Source organism: Phyllobates terribilis, unplaced genomic scaffold (genome assembly GCF_046119375.1).
Source record: "Phyllobates terribilis strain yellow unplaced genomic scaffold, ASM4611937v1 Scaffold_1__5_contigs__length_1240528914, whole genome shotgun sequence".
NCBI classification, from domain to species: domain Eukaryota; kingdom Metazoa; phylum Chordata; class Amphibia; order Anura; family Dendrobatidae; genus Phyllobates; species Phyllobates terribilis.
The window spans coordinates 254638337-254661631 of NW_027362761.1; the positions used below are offsets into that span (position 1 = coordinate 254638337).

At 40.6% G+C, this 23295-nt stretch overlaps 1 protein-coding gene across 1 annotated transcript in view; it reads right to left on the reverse strand.

The window, feature by feature from the left end:
* Window positions 1-9913: 9913 nt before the first annotated feature.
* LOC141256769 (rho guanine nucleotide exchange factor 40-like) overlaps window positions 9914-23295 on the reverse strand; it is a 170556-nt gene continuing 157174 nt past the window's right edge. Inside the window, exons 19-22 of the mRNA XM_073671194.1 lie at window positions 18192-18308; window positions 17936-18109; window positions 11889-11944; window positions 9914-11795 (exon numbers count right to left, since the gene is read on the reverse strand). Coding sequence (XP_073527295.1) covers window positions 11754-11795; window positions 11889-11944; window positions 17936-18109; window positions 18192-18308 — 389 coding nt within the window. The 3' untranslated portion in view covers window positions 9914-11753. The remainder of the gene's footprint in view (window positions 11796-11888; window positions 11945-17935; window positions 18110-18191; window positions 18309-23295) is intronic.

Consider the following 23295-nt stretch of genomic DNA (forward strand, 5'->3'; position numbering starts at 1 on the left):
TCGCTGGTCAACTTTTAACCCTTATAACTTCCTAACAAAAAAAAATTGGTTCCAAAATTGTGATGATGTAAAGTAGACATGTGGGAAATGTTATTTATTAAGTATTTTGTGTGACATATCTCTCTGATTTAAGGGCATGAAAATTTAAAGTTTGAAAATTGCAAAATTTTCAACATTTTTGTCAAATTTCCATTTTTTTTCACAAATAAACGCAAGTCATATTGAATAAATTTTACCACAATCATGAAGTACAATATGTCACGAAAAAACAGTCTCAGAATCAGGGGGATCCGTTGAAGCGTTCCAGAGTTATTACCTCATAAAGTGACAATGGTCAGAATTGAAAAAATTGGCCTGGTCTTTAACCTACAAAGTGGCTCGGTCCTTAAGGGGTTAAGTGTGACAAACATACAAAAGAATAAGAAATCAGGAAGGGGGCAAACACTTTTTTACCCCACAGTACAGGAAAATTATAGCGAGGCACAATAAAAATTGTCTGTTAGTGTGCGACAGCTGCCAAACAGAAAAAAATGATATAAATCTAGTATTGCTGTAATCGCACTGACCGGAAGAAAAAAGTTGTCTAATCACTTAATCACCCCCCATCGCGTCTGAGCTATTCTTGTTGTCAGCGCAGGACAGATGTGCTCAGTATAGGAGCTGCACAGCACAGCTCTGTCAATTGCATGGTGATTGCGACTGGGTACTGCACATCAGCACCATACAAATATGAATAGGGGGCAGATGTGCAGTTCCCAGCTGTGGACAGTATGCAGTTGACGGTGCGATCACCTCCACTGATCAGATATTGATTCTTTGGTTAGGCCATCAATGGAAAAGTCCCGAACAACCCCTTTAATATACAACAAAATTCTAAATAATAACTAGTAACAGATGATGGAAATTGATTTCTTCGATCATTGAACAATTCTTTGGAACTGAATGGCAATAAGGACCTCAGGGCTGCCTTTTAGGTGCATCTCATTTTAAACTACTATAGTGTAAATAGATTGATCAAAGTCCCAAATAGAATGATCAATTGACAAATATTTCACATCAACTGACCATGTATTTGCGGGCTAATTAGGCACCTATGGTAAAGTACATTTAAATTGTAGCGATCACACATTAATCCCTTCATGACTGGGCTATTTTCCTATTTTCTGTTTTTTTTTCCTCCTCTTCCTCCAAGAGCCATAACTTTTTTTATTTTTCCATCCATATACTGAACACAAATAGTTTTTTTTAATTTAAGTCATGAAAAAAAATTTGGAAAGTTCTAAGAAAATAAAAACCTCTGCTTTTGTCGCTATTTTCCGAGGCCCTGTAACTTTTCATTTTTCAAGATAAGGGCTGTGTGAAGGCTTGTTTTTTGCGCCCTGAGCCAACGTTTTTGCTGGTACAATTTTGGAGTAGATACTATGTTTTGATGTTGCGGCGGCCAAAAAAAACATAATTCCGGCTTTTTGATTTTTTTTCCATTACACCTTTTACCAATCAGATTAATTTACTTTATATTTTAGTAAAATATGGAATAAACAACCGCGCCTCTCAATAGGAGGATAGGTGGAAGATGGAGGAGGGGGTATCCACCTCACAGCTGAGCAGCAGAAGGTATAGTAGGTACAGTTGAAACCAGAAGTTTACATACACTATATAAAAGACACATATGCATGTTTTTCTCAATATCTGACATGAAATCAGAATAAACCTTCCCCGTTTTAGGTCAATTAGGATTACCATAATTTTTAATATTTGCCAAATGCCAGAATAATGAGAGAGAGAGAATGTTTTAAGGCATTTTATTACTTAGTGTAAAGTCAAAAGTTTACATACACTAAGATTACTATGCCTTTAAACAATTCTATACTGCCCATAGGATGATGTCATGTGTTTGGAAGCTTCTGATTTCTGAGGATTTTTGGCAACATCTAAAATTAGAGACACACCTGTGGATGTATTTTAATGCACACCTGAAACACACTGCTTCTTTGTGTAGCATCATGGGAAAGTGTAAAGAAATCCGCCAAGGTATCAGGAAGAGAATTATAGACTTGCACAAGTCTGGCTCATCCTTAGATGTAAATGAAGGCCAGAAATGGCTGAATTTGGATGGCAGTTATATGTGATACGTCCGACAGACAACCACGGTTTTAAACAGCGGACCTGTAGTTTACTAATACTATTCTTCACAGCGACCTCGTGTGAATTGTTTCTCTGACACACTGCAACAAAATGTAAATGGAGGCCAGAAATGGCTGAATTTGGACCGCAGTTATATGTGATACGTCTAACGAACAACCACGGTTTTAAATAGCGGGCTTGTAGGTTACTATTCTTCACAGTGACCTCGTGTGAATAGCTTCACTGACACACTGCAACAAATTGTAAATGGAGGCCAATATTTTCCACGTTCACTACAAATTTCTGGAGTTTTATCACTGTAATATGGAAAAGATCTGGCTGTATTCTGCAGTGCTAACAAGCAAATGGAGAAGAAAAATGGTGTACTCTGGATTGCTTTTTAAGCAAATAATCAGGATTAAGATAAAAAAAAAATAGCCCTGGCCCCTGATAACTGGGGCTATGTCTACAAATATCGGTAACTGCAGGATGAGTCAGAACGTGCAATGGACCCTCTAGTGCTGTATACACTGTCTGCCAAAAAACCTTCCTACCTTGCTTTTTAAGCAAATAACCAGGATTAAGATCCCCCCAAAAAATAGCCCTTGCCCTAGTGCTATGTCTACAAATATCTGTAACAGCAGGATCAGTCAGAACGTGCAATGGACCCTCTTGTGCTGTATGCACTGTAGTCTGCCACAAACCCTGCCTGCCTGCCTAACTCTTGCTATCACCACTGAATATATGCAGCTGGATTAGTCCTCAGAAGGACTGTTAGTTCAGATGGATATATAGATATGCTGGGGAATACTTTTACTAACTATAAACAAGCAAATCTCTCCCTGACTCAGCAGCAGCTCTCCCTTCTCTGCCTGTTTCCGGGGTAGACTGTGACGAGCCTAGCGTCACCGGGTCTTAAATAGACCCGATGACGCTATGCGGCCAGCCAATCACTGTAATGACACAACCAACATGGCTACGGCATTACAGTGCGTGGCAAGCAATCCCTGCATGTTCATTGGCTCTCTGAAGAATGTCAAACATGCAGGGCGGGGACCCGAGCTCCTGCCCGAGCTTGTCGAGCACAGTGATGCTCGGGCGAGTACCGAGTAGTGGCGAGCACGTTCGCTCATCACTAATAAGGGTATGTGACTATTGATACTTATATTTATAAGGGTATAATACAGATCTATATATTTTTATAATCTGTATGGACACGTTTTATCTCATTGGTGGGTAGATATACACACCATATTTAATAATTCTTTATACATATACAGTTGAAACCAGAAGTTTACATACACTATATAAAAAGACACATATGCATGTTTTTCTCAATATCTGACATGAAATCAGAACAAACCTTTCCTGTTTTAGGTCAATTAGGATTACCATAATTTTTAATATTTGCCAAATGCTAGATGCCAGAATAATGAGATAGAGAGAATGTTGAGAGATGAGAATAATGAGAGAGAGAGAAAGGCATTTTATTACTTACTACAAAGTCAAAAGTTTACATACATTTCATTGGTATTTGGTACCATTGTCCTTAAACTGAATGACTTGGGTCAAACGTTTGGGATATCCTTCCACAGGCTTCTCACAATAGTTGGTTGTAATTTGGGCCCATTCTTCCTGACAAAACTGGTGTAACTTATCCAGGTTTGTAGGTCGCCTTGCTCGCACCTGCCTTTTCAGCTTTGCCCATAAATTTTCAATAGGATTGAAATCAGGGCTTTGTGATAGCCACTCCAAAACATTGACTTTGTTATCCTTAAGCCACTTTATTACCATTTTGGCAGTATGCTTCGGGTCATTGTCCATTTGGAAGACCCATTTCTGCCCAATCTTTAACTTCCTGGCTGATGTCTTGAGGTGTTGCTTCAGTATTGCCCCATAATCTTCTTTTCTCATGATGTCATCTATTTTGTGAAGTGCACCAGTCCCTCCTGCAGCAAAACAACCCCACAACATGATGCTGCCACCCCCGTGTTTCACAGATGGGATGGTGTTCTTAGGCTTCCAAGCTTCTCCCCTTTTCCTCCAGATGTAACGATGGTCATTATGCCTAAAAAGTTCAATTTTAGTTTCATCAGTCCACAGGACGTGTCTCCAAAAATTAAGGTCTTTGTTCCTGTGTGCATTTGTAAACATTAATCTGTCTTTTTTGCATTTCCTTTGGAGTAATGGCTTCTTCCTGGCAGAGTGGCCTTTCAGCCCATGTTGATATAGTACTCGTTTCACTGTGGATATTGACACAATCTTACCAGCTTCTGCCATCATCTTCACAAGGTCTTTTGCTTTTGTCCTGGGAGTGATATGCACATGTCGGATCAAAGCACGTTCATCTGTGGGATGCAGAACCCATCTCCTTCCTGAGCGGTATGATGGTTGGACATTCCCATCTTGTTTGTACTTGCGTATAATTGTTTGTACAGATAAAAGAGGCACTTTCAGGTATCTTGAAATTGTACCCAAGGATGAACCAGACTTGTGCAAGTCTACAATTCTCTTTGTGATATCTTGGCTGATTTCTTTAGACTTTCCCATGATGCTACACAAAGAAGCAGTGTGTTTCAGGTGTGCATTAAAATACATATACAGGTGTGTCTCTAATTAACTCAGATGTTGCCAAAAAACAGAAGCTTCAAAAAACATGACATCATCATATGGACAGTCCAGAATTGTTTGAAGGCATAGTAATCTTAGTGTATGTAAACTTTTGACTTTGCACCAAGGAAAAAAAATCCCTTAAATATTCTCTCTCTCTCATTATTCTGGCATTTGGAAAATATTAAAAATTATGGTAATCCTTATTGACCTAAAACTGGAAAGGTTTATTTTGATTTCATGTCAGATATTGAGAAAAAATGCATGTGTCTTTTTATATAGTGTATGTAAACTTCTGGTTTCAACTGTTTATGTATAAAGAATTATTAAATATGGTGTGTATATCTACCCACCAGTGAGATAAAAAGTGTCCATACAGATTAAAAAAATATAAAAATATATAGGTCTGTATTATACCCTTATAAATAAAAATCTAAATAGTCACATACCCTTATTAGTAATGAGTGAACGTGCTCGCCACTACTCGGTACTCGCCCGAGCATCACCGTGCTCAACAAGCTTGGCGAGTGTTTCCGGGTTGCTCGGGCAGGTGCTCGGATCCCCGTCCTGCATTTTTGGCGCTCTTTAGATAGCCAATGAACATGCAGGGATTGCTTGCCACGTACTGTCCAAATTTTGAGTGACAGTCATTACTGGTTGGTGACACTTCTGGACCCACGCTACAATGAGAACTTTCTATCTCTTATTCCAGCGGCGGACAGGCCTAATAAAATGGGGCAGTACCAGAAGGCCTTGCTGCGGAATTATTAAAAAAATTCCCATCTGAAAACGCTGGTGGCAGAGGTCACAGTTCGTTGGACAACCAAGGAGTACAGGCAAGAGAGATGCAAATCCAATCCAGCAGAGGCAAGGGAACACTGTCAAAGTTCTGGGACAGTTTTCTCAGACCCTTCCATCGCACAGGCCCTGATGCGAGGGGTACTCTCACAGGAAGGAAAAATTTGGAAAGATGCTGAAGGAGTATCTTGCCGACCGTACCAACGTCCTCCGTGATTCCTCTGTGCCTTATAATTATTGGGTATCCAAGCTGGGCACGTGGCATGAACTGGCTCTCTACGCCTTGGAGGTCCTGGCCTGCCCTGCGTTTTGTCAGAGCAGGTTTTTAGTGCCGCTGGTGGAATTGTAACTGATAGGAACATCTGCCTGTCAACTGAAAATGCTGACAGGCTGACTCTTATAAAAGGGCTGGATTGGGCCAGACTTCTCAACACCACCGAATGATAGCAGCGTAAAATAAACTCAAATCCAGTGTCTTTTTTTTGGGAGGCTATTCCCATGCACCACTTCACACCCAGACATGGGTATACGCTCCTGATTTTGTCTATTTGCTCTTGTCCTGTGGGATATGTGAGTTCAGTGGGCAGTCCTACTCAGTGACTGATAGTCTTCTTCATATGACTGTGCTACAGAGATATAGTAGGTGTCAATCCCTGAGTAGGACAGCCCTCTAGACTCATATGTATACAAATACCAGGGATTTCAATAAATAGGATGCAAAGTTTGTACATTTTCCCACAAATATATGAATAATTCTGTGCGGCTCCTTCTACTCTATAAGCTCCTTCCTGCAGAACAGATGCCATTATCATGACAGGTTCCCTTAAGGAAATGACAAAGATATAAATACAAAAACACTTTCAAAGAGACTAACTCTTAAAGACCACCCCTTATCCAGGCCAGATTTCTATAAGTGTCAACTATCCTAAATTTCCTGAAACAATCCCGTAAATTTGTGGCATCACAAACCACAAGGGACGGAGTTTACACCATACATGCCCACAAATGGGCAGTTCGGCTGGGGTTGCCGCAGCCCTCGCTGGACTAAAACATCCCTATGATTCTAATACAAATGTTGGCAGCTATGAATTTCCTGTGACAGATTTTCAGTGCACCATATAGCATGCACACTGACCATCTTCTTTGAGAGGACCACCTCTTAGAGTACTTATCTGTGCATTTTGCACAGTGATTGTACTCTTAAACAATGTGCAATCACGTTACAGCTATATGATGGAGTACAGCTAGTAAGCGCTGCCAATACATAGAAATGCACTATAATACACTTCTCTGCATTTAAAGGGAACCGGACAGGTCCCCCATGTCCTCCAACCCACCAGCATTAGGCTATGTGCACACGAAGCGTTTTTGTTGCGTTTTGGCGGCGATATTTCCACCGCGGAAACGCTGCGAATACGCTTGTTAATAGGTCTGCCAGGTATTGCAATGGTCCTGATGTGCTGTGCACATGATGCGGAAATTTCCGCTCAGGATTACCATTGCAGTAAAAACCACAACATGACCATTGTGAAGGCGTTTCAGCCGCGAATTCGCGCCCATTGAACCGCATCAAATCCGCAGGAATAATATTTATACCTGCCGATTTGATGTGCTTCAATTAAAGCCAATGGCCGCGAATTTGCGGCGGAAATGCGCTGTGGGTGGTACCCGGGATCCGGAGAGGAGGACTACTACTCTTCTCATCCAACCGCCGCTCCTGCTGATAACAGAAGTGTTATCTGCAATAGAAGTGACCCGGATCTCCGTGGGACAATTGTTGGCGGTACGTGGACTGCGTCGTGACGGCGGACAGGTGAGGAATATGGTTGTTTGTTTTTTTACTTTTTTTTCAGAAGATCGATGGCTTCGCGAACCCAGTACAATATTTTTTTTTTTAAAAAAACATGGTTTTTATTCCATTAAAATACTTTATTCTGGCCGTGTATTTATTGAAAAAGCGGCGACCATTTTACTACGCAGTTAGTAATGAGCGTGTCTTATAGACGCCCAGCATTACTAACCTGGGCTTCACGTCAGCCGCCAATACAAGGCTGACGTGAACCCCAACCCCATTACCCCACTCGCCACTGCTACAGGGCAGTGGGAAGAGTGGAGGCTAAGCGCCAGGTTTGGCGCATCTTACACATGCGCCATTTCTGGGACTGCTGAGGGGTGATATTAATAGCCGCGGAGGGGGCTAGTATTCATGGCCCCTTCCCTGGCTATTAATATCAGCCCGCAGCTATCTAGTTTAGCGTTTTCTAGTTAGATTTTATAGGGGGACCCCACGTCAATTTTTTTTCTGGGTTCTCCCTATAATCTAGCCAGCAAAGGCTAAACAAACAGTGGGCTGTTATTAATAGCCAGAGAACATTTTTGGCTAATGGTCCCTTCCCCGGCTACTAATATCAGCCCCCAGCAGTCGGTTTTCCCTTTGCTGGTTATAAACAAGATGCGGGAGCCCATCCCATTTTTTTTTAATTTTAGGCTGTGTGCCCACGATTCAGCTTTAGCAGCGCTTTGGACGCATATTTTTGCTGCGTCTAAAAAGCTGCGTTCTATTGAACACAGGTAAATCCACATGTGTACACTGAACCATGATTTACCGCATTCTATACATTCTAGTGGTCAAATTTCTGTTGTGGAGACTAGCGACTACGCAAGAGAAGTCCTGAAAGACGCGCCGTATGTCAGTGTCCGCAGGTGATTCACAGCCTCTGATGCACGCACAGTGGACATGGGATTTCTAGAGATCCCATCCACTATGCTGTAACATCTGGATGCTGCGGGTTTGACGCTGTATAAACACGCAGTGTCAAACCTGCAGCGGCTCCTGACCGTGGCAACGTACCCAAACTCACCCATAGCATGTCAATTTCTGTAGCGGACACGCTAGTCTCCGCTGTAGATTTTGACCGATTGAAGTGTCATTATATGCGGTGGATTCACATTTACCGACAACAAAAGTGAGGCATTAGAACACCGCGTTTTGGACGCAACAAAAATACGTTGCGTCCAAAGCGCTGCTGAGTGCTGATTGCGGGGATGTAGTGGCTAACGAAGTAGCTGTGAGCTGTTAATTATAGCCAGGGACCTTGTTTGCAAATGGCACTTTCCCAGGCTAAAAATAGCAGCTCACAGCTGCCGCATAAATTACATGAATAGAAATGCTAATGAAGATTGGGTGAGTGGGACTAGCTGACACCCAGCTCTTTTGTTTGGTGATGACAAGGTGTCAATCAGACCTTTTCATGACCAAACCTAATTAAAGTAAAGTAAAGAGTTAAATAAACACACAGACACAGAGTAAACACTTTATTTGTAATGCGACATTCTTTAATCATTTAAATTAACCAATATACTCACCCCAGTTATGACGGTAATCCAAGGGTTTAAGCAATGTCCCACCAAATAACTTTATTTAGCCCCAAAAAGCATTCATTGATGTACAAAAACGCTGCAAACAATGTTTCAAAAAAACGCGTCAAAACCGTGCGGAATTTCCGCAGCGTTTTTCCTGCCAAGGAGATGCAGAAACGCTCAGGAAATTTCTGCTTCAAATCCTGATCGTGAGCACATAGCTTTAGACTATTTGTTGCTAAATACCCTCCCTAACCAGCCCTCTATAGTGTTTAACACCTAGACAGATATTTAAAAAAAGGCTTTATAAACTTTGCATTTCATATGCTAATTAGGCCTTTGACTAGTCGATGGGGTGTTGTTTTCCCCAGACTAGTTGGCCCTCAGCATGCTATCACGGCCATGTTATCGCATGCACAGCTTTTTTTGTCCACAGCATTGCTCCTTTGCATCCGGGTGTAGGCTTCTCAGCTTCAGAGGCTCACCGCGCATGTCCGGAAGTGAGGAAAACACTTTCGGACATGCGCAGTGCAGATCTGAAGCCGAGAGCGATTGGGAGGGATTTTTTTCTGGAGTTAATATCATTAGAGCTATACTTGGGTACTGCTCTTGTTAGGGCAGGAACATATACATGGGTCACGACAGGGTAGATAGATGTGATTACAGCTACCTGTGTAACCTCATGGAAGTTGACAGCCCAACGGCTCAATTGGGTGAGATCTACACTTTTTTATGCACTATGGCACCTTGTATTTGATTTGTCCTAAATTCACACACTACCTATCAATGTAGGTCTATCATCTACTAATGTATTGATATAGGCATTATTCGTGGGATATAGTAGTTTATTCTTTCTTTCTAAACTACAGCCACAACATATGTCAATGAATACATATGTTCCTGGAAAATTTTAGTACGAAATGAGACATAAAATGAAAAATATTAAAGAGAATGAATATTCATTAACAGACTTATAATGTTTAATAATAAAAAAAAGTGCCAAAGACAAACCACAGACAAGACACAGGGTAGAACCCCCCCCCCCCCAAAAAAAAAACAAAACAGAAAATAAGCTAAACAATGTTAACATTGGCATACATGTGAGAATAATACTTTATGCTTATATATGGTAATCAATGACTTTCTATTCTCTGCCACGGTAGGAAGATATGTTGCATTGTCATTGTTTGCAAAAAGTTTTCTTGTACCTGTTTATATAAAAGAAAAGCTCACTATAAATGATTGTACAGTTTCATAGAGAAGGTAGAATGACAATCGCTACCACTCCTCCCCAGACAAACAAATGGCAGAGACTGCGCCAATCTGATGCAAACAGGCTGTACCATTCTAAAGCATTGTCCGGCAGGGATTGCACCATCATGTTAGGGGTTAGGAATGTACCATAATAGCATGAAACAGTATCTAGTTACAAATAGGTGTACCATGGCAGGAATAACCCAGCAGAGATGAATACATTCTAAGCCCCCCTGAAGTACTGCAGCAAAACTAAAGAGCAAAGAATCTCCTCTTCCTTGTCTCCAAATCTCATTGTTTCCTGTAGAGAGGACACAATCAATACATCTCTTTATAAACGCGTCTGCTGCAGGCTGCCAGGCAGGGTTTATTGATCTCCACATATCAGGTTAGACCCTTTCTACTGAGCACAGAAGCAAAATGTAAAAGAGCGAATAAAAGGCAATGTGATCTACAGAGACAAATAAACGTAAAACATAACATACACAGGTTTCCCTCTACGTTACACTTATGCATGCACATTTGCTATTGCATGTTTAGCAAAAGAAAACTGACATTGTTTTTGAAAAAAAAGTGCAAGCTCTATGAGGGAGAACATTGATTTCTACCAAAGGCACAAGAATGGAGATAAGAAAAGTGCCATTTTTATTAATCACCTTCCATAGGAGCTGAGATAAATCATAGAGCTCAGGTCTATGAGCCTGTTCACCCGTTCGGCATTGATTTCCTTGCTCTAATAACTGTAGTCCGGTCAGACACCATCCACGCCGCTCCTAGGTCCCAGCTGTATGACTGCCATTGTCCAGTCTGCACTATTAATCCAGTTAAGCATTTGTATGGCAGTCTATCGAGTGCACAGTATTAGAGTTATCATGTCATCCCTTATATATTCCTAGCTTCTAGATGGCTATTATATTTAAGACAAGAAAAGCAACATGATATGTTTCTATGGCTTTTTCTAGCAAGTACCGTTTGGATATAAATCCTGCTAATTAAATATTCTATTGCGGTATTCATACTGCCAAAAATACTAACCCAAAGTATTTGGAGCAGGGTGCAGTCCCAGATAACAGACATGAATAGCCATGAAGTAAAGCTACCCCAGCAGGCTATATTTCCAGGACACTGACAGTTGTCATGCTATATTAGGCTCATTAATAATAATTAGCAATAATCATTGGCATTATGGATCTAAAACTGTATCCATGTAAGATAATGAAATAATACTGATAATTGTACATGAATTATCGCTCGATATTTTCCATAAACTCCATTATTCTGGGCCTGAACTTGTCCTATTCCGCACAACTGATTGTCCACTATTTTAAGAACAAATCTGACATTTAGTTTGAGGTTTCCTTCCACATCAGATAGTCGGAGAGAAGAAGATACCGATTCCAGGCGCAATCAGAGCTGGGAACACCTTCTAACTAAGCAGAAATATTTCTTCTGAGCATTGACTTGTTCGTGATGTCTGAGATTTTTGGTTCCTTGTGGAAACAAATGAAGCACCATCATCCGCTGAGGTTGTGGAACTGCTGAATGTGATCTCCAGCGATTATGGCACCATAAAGATAATGTATAGTTTTAAAGGCGTACACATGGCATTACACAGATGTGGAAGGGAACATGGCTTCAATGGATAACTCCTAAAAAGAAGGGTAAATGGAGAACTGTAAGTCACAGATATTGACTGGAGGCTGAAAATCCATGATAAATATAGGTATGGCCAGGAATATTACCTTTGGTTTGTCTCCCTCCTTAATAGGTGAGATTGATTTTAGGCATACGGGGCCACCTATAGGAAACACAAGATAACGAACTCAAAAACGTGCCAAACTACAAAGTGGAGAAACCAGTCATATGCAATTGTATTACATTAAGATGTATGGTGCCTCTCATTTGGTAGCTAATAGCTTATAAGATCCATTAAATATACCCTGAAATCCATTAGTCCTGAAATTGTATATACAGAATGCACTTGACCGAGGACTGGCTATGCAATTTTCAGTAACAGTGCAAGAAAAAGAAGATTTGACAAAGATACAGTTGTAGTTATAATAATTCATTGTGAATTTGGCTAATGAACCTAAATTACAAACTTCTGCTTTGTGTAATAAACCAAACAAGAATAAATTTATATAGCTCAACACATCTGATATAATAAGTGATTTCCCAAAATTCAACACAAAATGCCACTTTTATCGGCTACTGCAGTCTCAGACTTATTCAACCCCTTCATAACAAGCGTCTTTCGTACTCAGTAGAGCACCTTTGCCTGCTGTAGATATGATGCAGCTTCTCATGGGCAATGGCTTCCAGTTCATTTATATTCTTGCGTTGTCAAGAGAAAGAGGTCCAAAAAGTTTAGAGAAGAGATCACTGCCTTGCACAACCAAGGAAAAGCATACAAAGAGATACAAAGAGGCTAAATGTTCCTAGAGATATGGTTGGAAACATAGTTTACAAGTTCACAGTCAAAGGAACACTGGCTACACTACCAGGATGTGGCAAATAGAGGAAGCTATAACTAGTGGCCACTAGATTCCTGGGAAGACAGGAGGTCAAATACCCTTGAGCACATATGTCAAACTCTGGCCCGCTGACAAATCTGGCCTGTAGGTTAAATATATTTGGCCCGCGAGCCCGAGCGGGGCCCCCAAGTATATTTTGCCTGTGACCCCCACCCAGCATCGCACTTTCACCCGGCATCACAGTTTCAACTATATTGGCAACTTAGATGCCGATACATTTGAAAGCAACGATGGAGGGAGCGACAGCTGACGCTCCATCTCACCGTCATTCCCCCTCTGCGTCTTACGTCTCAGCACAGCCGGTGCGATAGCGTCATTACAACTCGTCCGCTGTACCGAGGTGTGCAGAGGATCTGAAGACACCACAAAGAGATCGGAGCAACGGAGTATTGGGCAGAGGTGAATTTTTTTTTTTAATGTGAGGCCTATTATCCTTAACCCCTTACTGGCCCAAGGCGTATTAGTACGCCCCAAGCCATCACCCCCGGTTCAGTGAGGGCTCCGGCGGTGAGTCCGCACTGAACCGGGCACATGTCAGCTGATTATTACAGCTGACATGAGTCCGCAACAGCCGCGGGTGGATCGATCTCTGACAGCGGCATTTAACATCGCCGTGCCGGAAGCGCGGCATTAGCCCCACCCATCGGTGGCCCCGTCACGTGATCGCGGGTCACCGATGGGTGGGCATGACAACCCTGGGTCTGCAGCAGACTCCAGTGGTTGTCATGTAAAGATTACTATGAGCGCCACCTAGTGGTCGGCGCTCATAGTACAGGAGCATTTCTGCTACATAGAGGTGATCTGCTCATCACCTCTATGTAGCAGAGGCGATCGGACAGTAGCTGCTTCTAGTCTCCTATGGAGACTATAGAAGCAAGCAAAAAGTTTAAAAAAAATGTTTTTAAAAATATTTAAAAAAATTTAAAAAATATAAAACTTTAAATCACCCCCCTTTTGCCCCATTCAAAGTAAAATAATAAAAAATAAACCCCACATACACATATTTGGTATTGCCGCGTTCAGAATCACCCGATCTATCAATATAAAAAAAAAATAATCCGATCCGTAAACGGCGTGACGAGAAAAAAATTCCAAACGCTAGAATTACGTTTTTTTGGTCACCGCAACATTGCAATAAAATGCAATAACGGGTGATCAAAACAATGTATCTACCCCAAAATGGCATCAATAAAAACGTCAGCCCGGCGCGCAAAAAATAAGCCCTCACCTGGCCCCAGATCCCGAAAAATGGAGACGCTACGGGTCTCGGAAAATGGCACCATTTTTTTTTATTATTTTTTTAGCAAACTTTGGATTTTTTTTTCACCACTTAAATAAAAAAGAACCTGTATGTTTGGTGTCTATGAACTCGTAATGACCTGGAGAATAATAATGGCAGGTCAGTTTTAGCATCCAGTGAACGTGGAAAGAAAAAAAAAAAAAAACAACTGTGGAATTGCATTTTTTTTGCAATTTCACCGCACTTGGAATTTTTTTCCCGTTTTCCAGTACACGATATGGTAAAACTAGTAATGGCGTTTAAAAGTGCAACTCGTCCCGCAAAAAATAAGCCCTCACTCGGCCATATTGACCAAAAATTAAAACCCTATGGCTCTGGGAACAAGAGGAGCAAAAAACGAAAATGCAAAAAAGGAAAATCCCAAGGTCGCGAAGGGGTTAATGGAGCATTATGCGTGCCCATTATACTGTAGGGAGCATTATGTGGGTCCATTATACTGTATGGAGCACTAAGTGGGCTCATTATACTGTATGGAGCACTATGTGGGGCCATTATACTGTATGGAGCACTATGTGGGGCCATTATACTGTATAGAGCAATGTGTGAGGCCCTTTATATGGTATGAGGCACTATGGGAGGCCATTATACTGTATGGAGTACTATGTGAGGCAATTCTACGGTATGGAAGGCAATGCAGGGCCTCATTATACTGTATGGACTACTACAGTGGGGGGAAAAAGTATTTGATCCCTTGCTGTTTTTGTAAGTTTGCCCACTGACAAAGACATGAACAGTCTATAATTTTAAGGGTAGGTTAATTTTAACATTGAGAGATAGAAATTAGATAATTTTTTTTTGCATTTTGAAGTGAGAAATAAGTATTTTATCCCTCTGGCAAAGAACACTTATTACTTGATGGCAAAACTCTTGGTGGCAAAACCCTCCGAAAACAATTATAAGTTCTGGCTCTTACAGACCAGTTAGACGCTCCTAATCAACTCGTTACCTGCATTAAAGACAGCTGTCTTACATAGTCACCTGTATAAAAGACTACTGTCCACAGACTCAATTAATCAGTCAGACTCTAACCTCTACAACATGGGCAAGACCAAAGAGCTTTCTAAGGATGCCAGGGAAAAGATCATAGACCTACACAAAGCTGTAATGGGCTACAAAACCATAAGTAAGACGCTGGTTGAGAAGGACAACTGTTGGTGCAATAGTAAGAAAATGGAAGAAATACAAAATGACTGTCAATCGACATAGACCTGGGGCACCATGCAAAATCTCACCTCGTGGGGTATCCTTGATCATGAGGAAGGTGAGAGATCAGCCTAAAACTACACGGGGGAAACTTGTTAATGATCTCCAGGCAGCTGGGACCACAGTCACCAAGAAAACCATTGGTAGCACATTACGCCTTAAAGGTTTAAAATCCTGCAGTGCCTGCAAAGTCCCCCAGCTCAAGAAGGCACGTGCAGGCCCTTCTGAAGTTTGCCAATAAACAACTGGATGATTCTGTGAGTTATTGGGAGAAGGTGCTGTGGTCAGATGAGACAAAAATTGAGCTCTTTGGCATTAACTCAACTCGCCGTGTTTGGAGGAAGAAGGATGAGTGCAACCCTAAGAACATCATCCCAACCGTGAAGCATGGTGGGGAAACATTATACTTTGGGGGTGCTTTTCTGCAAAGGGGACATGACGACTGCACCGTACTGAAGGGAAGATGGATGGGGTCATGTATCGTGAGATTTTGGCCAACAGCCTCCTTCCCTCAGTAAGAGCATTGAAGATGGGTCGTGGCTGGATCTTCCAGAAAGACAATGACCCAAAACATACAGCCAAGGCAACAAAGGAGTGGCTCAAAAAGAAGCACATTAAGGTCATGGAGTGGCCTAGCCAGTCTCCAGACCTTAATCCCATAGAAAACTTATGGAGGGAGTTGAAGCTCCGAGTTGCCAAGCGACAGCCTCAAAATCTTAATGATTTAGAGATGATCTGCAAAGAGGAGATGACCAAAATTCCTTATGACATGTGCGCAAACCTCATCATCAACTACAAAAAACATCTGACTGCTGTGCTTGCCAATAAGGGTTTTGCCACCAAGTATTAAGTGTTGTTTGCCAGAGGGATCAAATACTTATTTCTCACTGCAAAATGCAAAAAAAATGATCTAATTTATACAATATAATTTTCTTAATTTTTTTTTGGATATTCTATCTCTCAATGTTAAAATTAACCTACCCTTAAAATTATAGACTGTTCATGTCTTTGTCAATGGGCAAACTTACAAAAACAGCAAGGGATCAAATACTTATTTCCCCCACTGTATGTGGGGCCCATTATACTGTATGGAGCACTTTTTGTGGCAATTATACTGTATGTAGGGCTGTGTGGGGATTACAGTTGAAGAATCATACTGTGATGGGGGTCACCATTCTTTGTCGAGGGGATTGAGAGGAAGGTGTACAGTAGGGTAATCATAGCGTGCGTGTGGAGGGTACTGTGGACGAATTAATTGTGGGGGTATCATACTTTGGATGCACTTTTGTTTGCATCATACTTTATTATCTGTATTATTCAAGGCTTTTTATCCTTTGTTATTACATACTTAAATTAGGCCATTGGGCCATATTCTTTTAACTGTTCTTACATAACATATCATATTATTCCAATATTTTATTCTAAGATCTATTAATTAAAATATACTTTGTTTGAGGGACAATCCCTTTAAGTTTGTTTCCATATGAAAAAGTTCATCGTTATATTTGATGATAAGGAAAAACTTCATCAATTGTAGAAATTTTTAAAATAAATATCAAGGTTGGCCCGTGACTTTGTCCAAGCTTTTAATTTTAGCCCTCTGTGTATTTGAGTTTGATATCCCTGCGCTCGGGTAACTGCAAAAGAACTGCAGCAAGATTTCATGGCAGTAGGCACTGAGGTATGAATTTGGTCTCCATGCCAGAACTCCAAGAAGTACACCTCTACTGACCCTAAAGCACAATAAAAGTCTGCTCCAATATGCTAAAAAACATATAAATAAGCCACAGAAGTTTGGGATTCTGTTCAGTGCAGCAATAAAACAAAACAAGAGCTTTTCAGGCCTATGGATTAGCAGACTGTCTCAAGGAGAAAGACTGAAGCTTATGCTGAAAAGAGCACCCTGACTAGAGTGAACCATGGTGGTGGCTCAGTGATGCTCTGGGGCAGCTTTGCTTCCTCTGGTACTAGAAACTTGCAGCATGTGGAGGGCAAGATGGATTCAATCAGGTATCAAGAAATCGTAGGAGAAAACATCATGTTTGTAGCAGGTAACCAAACACTGCTCTACTAAGTACTAAAGACGCTTGTCATGAAGGGGTTGAAGACTTCTGAGACTGCAGTAGTCAGTAAAAGTGATATTTTGAGTTAAATTTGGAGAAACCACTTGTTATATCAGTTGTGATGAGATATTTATATTGTTCTTGTTTCATTGATTTATTGCAAACAGCAGAAACTTTGTTCATTTTCCTAAGAAACCCAATTTGCAATGGACGTTGAATCATTTTGATGGCACCTGTAACAATTGTATATTTCTTCTTTATCAGCTTTTCACCTGATGTTATCCTAATGACTGCATTAAAGAGTGACTATACAGCACAGAAATGTACTAAATGTATAAATGAAAGTCTAGTATACAGAGATATCAAAAACAGGAAACTAACACTGTTACTGCCAGTGATGGCAAGAACACAAAGATGTCCAAGTATGGCTCCTACAGTGATTAATTCTGCTATTCTATTTAGCAGTCAAGGTAAAGGTGAATGATTTAGTCATTTTAGGCTTCTTAGTTATAAGTAGTAAATGGTACTACTCTAGCTGTCACAAATACAACTTGGGAATAAAACCATCCTGAACAAATACAATATGAGCAACATAGAGTATACATATAACATCTTGGTAGCTGGGGTCTGTCATGTATGTGTACATACAACCCCATACAAACATATTCATACCCATACACCTTTTTTACCTGTGAAAGCTTCACCTATCTCTTCACTTATTTTTTCTGGATGAGAGACCCTTCCAGGTGATCGCAGCCTCCGAGGGCTTGGTCCAGATGGGAGTGCAAGGCTGAGAGATGATGGAGGGGAAGGAGAGCTATGCTCACAGGATAAGAAAGGCACAGAAGCACGGGTACGAGAACCTAAAAAAAGTTGAACTTTTTAATTTTTGTGCAATATTCATCCTTATAGTCCCCTTTTTTATGGTGCTTTTGCTAGACCCACCTCTTGCTGTCAGGAGAGCACTCACTGTTCTTTCACTTATTGCATTGAATCCAGCCTTAATGTCCAGAAATGACCGGTGGCTTGAACCAATTGTGGATGTGTCCTGGGCTCGATGCTCTAGAAAAAAAAATTATTAGTGAAATGAATTTTCACATCACAATTACACTAACTTACTTAATTTTAAGTGATATCAACCTTTAACAAATCAAGTCTTCGACTAACCTATCCGAATGATATTTTTTGCTTTTTCTCTGCTTTACCTTAAGAGCTGATAGATATTAAAGGGCTAGTCCAGTTAAAAATTATACTTTACCTATATAAGTAATTGCATTTCCTATTTTAAGCATATCAAAATGAATCTGTCACCATATTTTGGCTCCCCCATCTGAGAGAAGCATAATGTAGGGGCAGAGACCCTGATTCCAGTAATGCGTCACATATTGAACTGCTTGCTGTCATTTTGATAAAATCACTTATTTATCTGCTACAGATTTACCACTTCTCTGAGTACTGAGGTCTGTATAACCCCACCAACACTACTGATTATTAGCTTTCAGTGTATACTGTGCATAGGCAGAAAGCTGTCAGTCAGCAGTGGGGGCTGTCCTGATACAGAGCTCATGAATAGGCTTGACTACCTTGCAGCAGGTTTACTAGTCCTCTAGTGATAATCTCCTGCTAATAAAACACAAATTTGATCAAAACTAAACAAAGCATCCCAGTAAGTGACACATCGCTGGAACCAGGATCCTTGTCCCTACATTATGCTGCTGTCAAATTAGTTGGCAAAAACTTGGCGACAGATTCCCTTTAATTTATCAATGGTGCCCTAATGTGTAGATATTCGCTCCATCCCTGGGTCCCATCAGGACTACTTCTGGCTTGTGCTTGACAAAGGATGCTGTTTCTTGCGTCAGGACATCATCAGTCTTGTGTATGAAGGCGCTGGCAGACTGCTCATTTCAATAGATAAGCCAACCTACTTCTCAATCTATGCAGGGGCTGTGACAGAGAAAGTGTCTGACTTAGTTTTCAAATGAGCCCATCACGCATAGCATTTATGACTTACCAACAAAGGAAGTGCCATTTTTTGTTGGTCTCAAGCTGGAAGTGGACCTGAGACCAGAGCAGTGATGTTCAGATTGGGGAACCTTCAATAACTGAACTACTGAACTACATTAGTAAGCCGTATAACTTGCTATAAATCCTTTTAAATAGATAACCCCTTTAACTCTGTCATTGTATGGATACTCATGGTTTCATAGGCCTAGGATTTCACTATAATATATAAATATATTATATATATTATAATAAGACAAGTTAGCCATACAGTGCATATAAAAAGTCTATACACCCCTGTTAAATTGTCCGATTTTTGTTTGCCATGTTTGTCCTTGCAGTAGTGATCCAAATCTGTCAGATTGCAAGAGGAATCTCCTGTGCACAGCGTCCTCTTCAGGTCAACCCACAGATTTTCTATTGGATTCAGGTTTGGGCTCTGGGTGGGCCATTGCAAAACTTTAATTTTCTAGCGAAGCCATTTTTTAAAGTGGTAAAATTCCTCTTAATTTTCTTAGCAGATGCCTAAAGGTTTTGATGCAAAATTAGTTTTGACAGAATAAGGAAAATATCTTCAGGCACCACTATGTAGTATTTATATTGCTGAACACCAGCAGTGGTAACAGACAATTATGGTAGTGCAAGCACTGAGGTATAACATCCAAGTAAGAAATGAATGGCAGCACTCACCAAGTCCTTCGGCTAAAAAGTCCTTTATTTCATAGTATTCTGGACAATTAGGTGCAGCGGTCTATCAAGCGTGCAGGGGAGACAGGAGGATGATGGCCGTTTCGCATCTTTCGGATGCTTCCACGGGTCCAAACCCCCAAGGACAACCCGTTTGGACTCGTGGAAGCGTCCACAAGATGCGAAAAGGCCGTCGTCCTCCTGTCTCCCCTGCACGCTTGATAGACCGCTGCACCTGATTGTCCAGAATACTATGAAATAAAGGACTTTTTAGCCGAAGGACTTGGTGAGTGGTGCCATTCATTTCTTATTTCTTACTTGGATTTGATGCAAAATTGTCTGATATTTGGAACTGTTCATAATTCCCTCCACCTTGATGAAAGTCCTAGTTTCGGCTGCTGAAAAACAGCCTCAAAACATAATGCTGCCTCCACCATGCTTTACTGTGGTATGGTGTTCTTTTGGTGATACGCAGTGTTGTCTTTGAGCCAAACATACCTTTTGGAATTATGGCCAAAAAGTTCAACATTGGTCTCATCAGACCATAACAGATTTTCCCACATACATTTTGACAGACAATGTAGGTTTTGGCAAAACATAATCGGGCTTGGATGTTTTTCTTTGTAAGAAAAGGCTTAAGTCATGCCAACCTACCCCACAGGCCAGACACATGAAGAATAGATTGAGATTGTTCTCACATGTAGAGCACAAACAGCACTTGCCAGAAATTCCTGCAGCTCCTTTGATGTTGCTGTAGGCTCCTTGGCACCCTCCCAGACCAATTTTGCTCTGGTCTTTTTATAATTTTTTGAGGGAGTGCAGTTCTAGGTAATGTCACTGTTGTGCCAAATTTAAGCCAGTTCTTGATGACCGTTTTCACAGTGTTTCAAGGTATATCTAATGCCTTGGAAAACATTTTTTGTACCCTTCTTCTGACTGATAACTTTGAACACTGAAATCCCTCTGCTGTGTAAGCTGTATATGGACCATGGCTTTTGCTGTAAAATGAACCTAAGAAAATGCTACTAGAACAGCTACCTTTTATATGGGGTTAACAAGAATCACTTTAAATGATGGCAACTGTGTACTGAATACTAATTAACATTACATGTGATTGCCTAATTGAACCACATTACTTTAGTTTTGTTATTTTAATTTTCCGTCTCAAAATGATTTTCAGTTTGTTTCTCAATGGATTTGTACAGATTATGGGCGACATTAAGGTGGAAAACATACTAAAATTATTCCTCTTGGCATCATTTTTTTACATGATAAAACCTGGCATTTGAACAGGGGTATGTAGAGTTTTTATATCCACTGTATCTGTGACCGCTCAATCAGTTTAAAATCTAAAATTAATTTGTCAATTTTAACTTCAATCTGATGTTCCCTCACTCAACAGGAAATTCACTCTGAAAATATGGTACAGCAACTCATCCATATCTGCTTTCCATTATTATTAACAGAATTCAGAAACCATTCATGGCACCTGTATTCTGTCAATGGAGAGAGGAGACCGTCATAATGGTCATCAACACATCATCATGCCCTTTGTTTTTAAAGCTTTGCTGCATAGGAACAATGTACAAAATTGGGAATATATGTACATTCCACCAGTAGAGGGCAGTATAACAGCAAGTTTCAAAGAGCATGAGGCAACTGTAAAGAGATTAGAAACGAGCTGCCATCACAGATGTTTGTAAATGATTTTATGTGACACATTACCATTTACCATACATCAGGTACTCATTGCCTACACATACATAACAGACTAAAGGCAGTAAAACAACTGATTAGGGATATCAGTTTAAGGATGTATTCTGAAATAGTATTAAAAAGCGGCTCGGTCAGATCTCTATCCATATCTGGGTGAATAGTATAGAGGGTGAGACAATGCACTGTTCTTGGATTTGATCCAAGATTCTCTAGTAAAAAGATTTTAAATGTCAGGACAAAGAGAAAACCCGAGTTCTGCTCCCTCTATCCACACAGAGTAATTGACAGCTATCATGTATAGGTTTAGATGCAGGAGGAGCAGTCAATCGCTGCATGTGGCTCAACAATTTTTTAAGTAAAAATACTGAATCAAATCATATACAATTATCGTTTATTCCAAAGAAATGCAGTTGGCACTGCTCTCTCTTATCCAAACAGACAAGCCGGGACATGGGAACACACAGCAAGGGCGATGCTCTGAATCTAAGTGAGGCACATATTAAGCACAAAAATAGAAGGAAAATATGGCACTCACCAAACTGTGTGAATAGAGATCTTCTTTTTAGTTTAGAAAAAGTACATATTCACAGGAGAGCATAACAAAGTGTGTGAATGGACAACAGCCTCTTTACGTTCAATCACATTTCCTCTAGCCTTGCTTTCTGACATCAGAGCCGGGCTAGAGGAAGCATGACTGAACGCTAACTGGCCGGCGCCCATTCATACACCCTGTCACTCTCTCCTGGGAATATGCACTGCTTCTAAAATAAAAAGAACATATCTTTTCATGCAGTTTGGTGAGCGCATAATTTCCTTCTCTGTTTGTGCTTCAAAATTCATATATCTTGTCGCCTGTGAGGCCTCGTTGGCAGGGTCCTCTCTCCTCCCGTACCAGTCGGTGACTTGTATTGTTCATTATTATGTATACCCCTTTCACATGTAAAACGCCATGGAATGAACGTCTCTATAATAATAATAATAATAGGAAAAAAAAAAATAATATAAAACTATATATCCCCAAATTCTCAGTCTTCCCTTATGCACCATGCTACCATATCCGGCTGCTGGCGATCCTGCAAAATCCAGCGGGATCAACAATCTACAAATAAGGGGAAAGCCTGACATTGTTGGATTTTAACAAGCCTAACAATCCTTTGTTCTTTTGTGTATGACAATTCATTCATTATAAAATAATGTCTAGGCTAATATGATCATCATGTTATAGAAAATAGTGAGATAGAAATGTGAGTTCAAAAGCTGACTGCAAAATGTCTACCAGTGACTGAAAACAACCTCAATGTTACCTTTTTAATCAATGGTTTTACAGAACATTTGGAGCTCTGACTACTACTACTTTTCTATGAAATTAACCATACATACATAATGTTGGACATGGTAATTCATAGCAGACATTTGCTTTAAACTAGATATTTTATTAGTATCTCTCCTGTCCACGTGACACTTGGAACTCCTGTGTACATGGCAGAACAAACAACTACTTAAAAAAAAATTACTTCTTGTGATTCTGGAGATCTCAGTGAGAACAAGTATTACATGGTACATTAGGCACTCAGTAATAGTGCAGTTGTGCTGCAATGGCAGCTCACACTGGAGATGTCAGTTGATCAGCAGACCAGACTTC